We start from the raw sequence: 5,526 nt of genomic DNA, 5'->3' as shown, positions 1-5,526 counted from the left end.
AAAAAGTTAGTAAAATATTTCACTTGTATGCCGTGGCGAAGCCAAAAATTTCTTTAAGGGTGTTCAAACTTAAAATAAGTGGAAAAAAAAATTTCCAATAAAGAGTGTTCAATATATGTGAATCTTACACAACACGAATCTGAATTAGTATGACACGTGGTTTCCGAATACCAAATCCATCGAAAAGAAAAGAAAATTGAACTAGAAAATGAATTTAGATACTTATGATAGTATTCATTGTACACTTCAACTCAGGATTTTTTTTCATTCAACCATGCCAACATATCATTACGAACAATCTCAATATCTTCATAAGTCTCTCTAAATAACAATGAACCGAAACTTAATTAAAAATCCACCAAAGAGCAGGTGAGATTGATGGAATCTTTAACCCTTAACCAAAGTCTCGGATTTACATTTTAAAGAGGAAAAAATTACAAAACAACAAACTAAAAATGGACTAAAAACATCAAGGAACGGGTGAGATCGCTGTAATCCTTACCCTTATAATCAGACGTCTCAAATTCGAGTACCGCTAACATAGAAACTCAAGGTAGGGAGTGCTTGACACTGCACATCGCGAATTCAAATTAGTCAGGATCTGTCATTCAACCACGCCAACATATCATTACGAACAATCTCAACATTTTCATCAGTTTCTCCAAATAACAAGGAATGTACCATCCCATCATAAATCTTGATTGTCTTGTCTTTACTTTTAGCCTTCTGGTACAATTCTTTGCTTACTTCTGGATCAGTAACAACATCAGCACTTCCATGTAAAACCAAAAATGGAATACTTACATCATAAAGTTTAGTACTAACAAAATCAGTCACATGCATAAGTTCCACAACTGTCCCTAATCTTGGTTTTCCATTATAGCCATTTGGGTTCATTCTTGCAATTTCTCTCTTTTCTGGGACTTTTACAGATTTGTCCAAAAGATCAGTTGTTGGTACAATAGCCAAAGTTGGTACAAATCTTGCAAAAAAGGTCAAGATTTGTGGAATTGGCCATTTTGGTCTCATTTTTTCTGAAATCTTACACATGGGGGCCCTTAAAATTGCACCATTTAACATAATATTGTTCCTAAAATGGATTAATAAGCTAATAGCACCACCCATTGACTCACCAAAAAGAAATTTTGGTAAATTTTGGAATTCAGAATTTTTGGTTAGGATTGAAATAAAATATGAGATACAATCATCTACAACAAGATTTATATTTGGTACATAGGATTTGATACCTTGAGATAGGCCATGACCTTCAATATCAAGTGCAAAACAAGCAAATCCATTTTTTGCTAAAAAAATTGGAGTTTCTTGAAATATCCAACTAATATCATTTCCATAACCATGTACCATAAAAATAATACCTTTATAATTAGGAGAAGAAATATTTTTTGGTAGCCATGATTTTGTGAAAAGAGATAGGCCTCTAGGTGAAGTGAAAAAAGATTTGGTTGATTTGATATTTTGGAGAGTATAATATTCTTCTTCTGGTGTATTTCCCCAGTAATGAAGTTGTTGAGTTTGATTTATGTCTGTGTTTTGATTTTCCTCCATTTTTGGTTGGAATTTTTTCTTTGAAATGAGGAGCAGTGGTTACTATTGTAAGAAGTTTTCTAGTTGGTGTTTGATCATGAAAATGATAGAGGCAACATGTTCCCATTTTTTTTCCTCATTTTTTTTGCTTTTGGTTTTTGTCTTTTCCTATTCTTTTTGTTCTCTTTTTTTTTCTTTCGTGCCCACTAAGAAGCTTCAACCTAAGTGTAATTTTAAATTACAATACAATAATAGTTTAGTGTAATCCTATAAAGTGTGGTCTAAGAAGGGTAGTGTGTACGCAGACCAAAGGCAGACCTACGTTGGGGGTGGGGGGTCACCGAAACCTGTTAGCTTCGGCAAAAAGACTGAATATATATTTCATATATATTTATATATACAGTAAGGACCCCTGAAATATTTTATGCGACCCCCTAAAATCATAAAATCTGGACGGAGGAGTTGGTTTGTAGAAGTGCTTAAAGAACTTTTACTCTCTTGATGACCCAATTTCGAATCTAATTTCCTACAATGCATAATTTTTTTTAAATTTTATCTTTAAAGTGGAGAATGCTCAAATTCTTGGTCCGCCTCTAACGCAGACCTTACTCCTACTTGTAAAGGTAGAGAGAATATTTTCAATAAATCCTCGCTCAAAAATAATAAAAAAGAACCAATAGCAACAATACAACAATATGATTACTGAAGGTAATTTTAAACTCTAGTAAAAAATAGATGAGTATATTTTGACTTATTTTTCTCAGAGAGTTTAAACATGTGAAGTCTACTGATGATAAGGACAAAACGAGACAATTTAGTAACAAAAAGAATATGAATAGTTTAAAATTTTGATGAGGAGAAAATTTAACAATTTCAAATAGAGTAGAGACAGACTTCATGTTTTTTTAGTGACGGTAAAATTATTTCTGTGTAACTTATAGGTTATGAGTTCGAGCTATGAAATCAGTCGTTAATGCTTATATTAGGGTAGGTTGTCTATCTTACATCCTTTTGGGTGCAACCTTTTTCCGGACCTCGCGTGATGCTTCGTGCACTGTCTTTTTTTTTCTTTTTCTTTTTTTAAATGAAGGGCCAAATTTGAAATAAGTCGGTATAATTTAGAACCCCACCAACTCCATTAAGTCACCTACCACTATTAATCGTTAATTAAAATAAGGTTTTGGCCGACATAAATTCCCTTTTCCAGAAGTTATCATTTAATTTATTTTTATAGGCATGTTCATTAGTTTTTTAATTGTGCATTGGCATTTCTTTTGTTTTTTTAACGCTGGTCCTTGTCAATAATATTGAAATACAAATCGACAAACTTGCTCTTGTTTCTTCATGTCCTTTTATGGTAAGTTGCGTTAAAATACTCTTGCTTTGTCCTAATTAGGTTTTATACTTTATTTTCCTTTATTGATTGAAGTTCTCCGTAAAAATTGCACAGGGCGCTTTATTTGGTCGCCCTCATTTAACTTATATCTATTTTTTTTAAAACTTTTAACTTGTACCCACTTTTTAGATAACTTGAGCCCCCTTTCTCCTCCTTCATTTTCTTCTTCTTCTTCTTCTTTTTGAAGATTAGCAATGTAGTTAATGTTAATGATTGGCTATGTACTTGTTTGTATGGATTTCAGTTCCTATTCTCCTTCTTGACTCTGTCTATGCTTCCTCCTCGCCGTGTTGTGTTGCGGACAAATGCACACGCAAGTATACGCGATCGTCAAGTAATAAAGTGACTAAAAGTCGGATGTCGAACCCACGAGGACTTGTGATTAACTATTAACTAAATTAGACGATCCTAATTATCTAAACAAGAATTAAACCTAGAAGTATTTGATTCTAAACTAATTGAATGAAGAAATATAAATAATGAACTTTGAACAAAGAAAGAGCAGATTTTTTTATGTTATCAATATAATGAAAACGATCTAGGGTCATGGACTATCTAACAATCGTATTGTATTCTTCAATTGAATTGACTAATTAGTTTATCTTGTTTATTGGTTGATAGGGTTAATATTGCTCATAAGAATCCATCGAGTTCTTATTCGCCTATTCAAGCTAACCTAGCTCCTATATGTCTATGGAATTAGAACTAACAAGAACGCATTTATAATTCCTGTACATCAACCAAGCAAGGCAATTAGGTATATGTCTATCCTAACCACGAATCTGTTCCCCGATGCCCAGGTTCAAGAACTTGCTCTACTCAATCCTATATGTAATCTAGAATTCCCACTTTCGAGTTCAATTCAAGATTCGTAGATAGTATTCAATTGGTGATCAAGCAATTAAATAATTAAGCGCAGGATTGAATAAATAAACCAATATGATAAACTAAGAAATCAAAATCAATATTTGAATAACAATAGTCATGAAAGAACCACAACCCTACAACGTGAAGTTTAGCTCCACATAGACATGGTAGCCAAACAACAATTCATACAAAGAAACATAAGAAAAATACTAAATTTGGTAGAAGAAAAGATGGAACCCGGCCTCCACGGCGGCTCTGTGCTCTCCCTAGGTCTAAGATGTGTCAAAAGTCCTCAAAATAACGTTTTTATATGTATTTATACCAAGTAGGGTTGGGCCCAGACGAAAACACCTTCTCCCGTGCGAAATAGGACTCTGGATCTGTAAATTTTGTACAGCCGCGCCGCCCCCTGCGGCGCTCTAGTGGAGATTATCAGCAGCCTTGCATTTTTCTTGTCAGGCCAGTTTTTATACTGCTGCACTGCACCCTTCGGCGTCCTATGTGGCACGATAGTGAGAATTACCAAACCTACAAAACATGAAAGTTGTTGTCCTTTCAAATATCTTTCCAACAATATATTGTGGAGCCCAAACGGAGTCCTGAGCGAAAAGTTATATACATTTTACTAGACAATGCGTCGTATGCCCGCTCGATTCTCCAGTTCGTTCTTAACTATCATCCGTTGATCCCGAACACAATCCCGGATTAATTCCTTGGGCTTTTACTCAGACTTCAAAGCTCCAAATCACTTGAATTCATTCCATAATACCTACATAGATCGGAATCACTCGTACAAGGCATAAAACACATATTTAGTGCAAAACACTAACGATTAAAGCTCAAACTCAATTAAAGTGCAGTAAATTAGAGTGTAATAAGCGACTAAAATATACAATTATAGCCAATCATCAACACCCCACACTTAAACCATTGCTCGTCCTCGAGCAATCAAACTACACTTTATATAGACACAACCTTTTAAAACAATTCCCCTAACTTATCACACCAAAAATATTTAAAATAGACTAAGCACAAGAGTGTAACATCTTCACCTCAACATTTGACTCAAAAGTACCACGCATTATTCGCAACTCACTCACTTACTCTAACATAGAGGTCACTGACATTACCTTTCCTTCATGAATCAAGTGCCCTTCACACAACAAAAGAGAGTAGTTCCACACACTAAAATTTAAGAATACTTAGGAACTCAAGGTAGCAAGAATTCACTCACTCTCAGAAATAACATTCATATGCCACAAGAGATGCACCATAGGATTGCCCGTAGTGTATTACTCTACTAATCGAGCTCATTCATTCTAGGATCAAGTAGGACTTTATTTGGTTGTAATGTAAGTTGCGGGTCGGGTATGATACATTTAGATATAAGAGTAACTACACCTCCCTATGCACTTTATTACATACACTTTAATATTGAAAACCCCACACTTATGTCAAACCATAACTCCACTTTCACATCAATATATATTAACTCCCCACTTTTTTAAGCACAATTACATCAAGAGTCACCACTATCACAGAATATTTTCACAGCAATACAACTATTTTCTTTCTTTCTTTTCTTTTTCTCTTTTCAAGTGGCTCTTACTTTTGTCAAAACAGTGCACATTTCTCCTTATTTCATTAGTTCCACTCAAAATCCAAACCAACCACCCCACACTTCAAATTTTACAAAGTTCATAACAATTCAAGTGCTC

General features: G+C 34.3%; 1 protein-coding gene across 1 annotated transcript; it reads right to left on the bottom strand.

Annotated features, from left to right (window-relative positions):
* Positions 1 to 237: 237 nt before the first annotated feature.
* On the bottom strand, positions 238 to 1,675 carry LOC104229690 (caffeoylshikimate esterase-like). The gene has a single exon (XM_009782372.2). The coding sequence runs from the start codon at positions 1,564 to 1,566 to the stop codon at positions 595 to 597; it is 972 nt and encodes a 323-aa protein (XP_009780674.1). The 5' UTR covers positions 1,567 to 1,675; the 3' UTR covers positions 238 to 594.
* Positions 1,676 to 5,526: the final 3,851 nt, after the last annotated feature.

This window comes from Nicotiana sylvestris, chromosome 11 (assembly GCF_000393655.2).
Source record: "Nicotiana sylvestris chromosome 11, ASM39365v2, whole genome shotgun sequence".
In the NCBI taxonomy this organism is placed as follows: domain Eukaryota; kingdom Viridiplantae; phylum Streptophyta; class Magnoliopsida; order Solanales; family Solanaceae; genus Nicotiana; species Nicotiana sylvestris.
The sequence above is the reverse complement of the archived record's forward strand: the minus strand, read 5'-3'. Positions and strand labels throughout refer to the sequence as shown.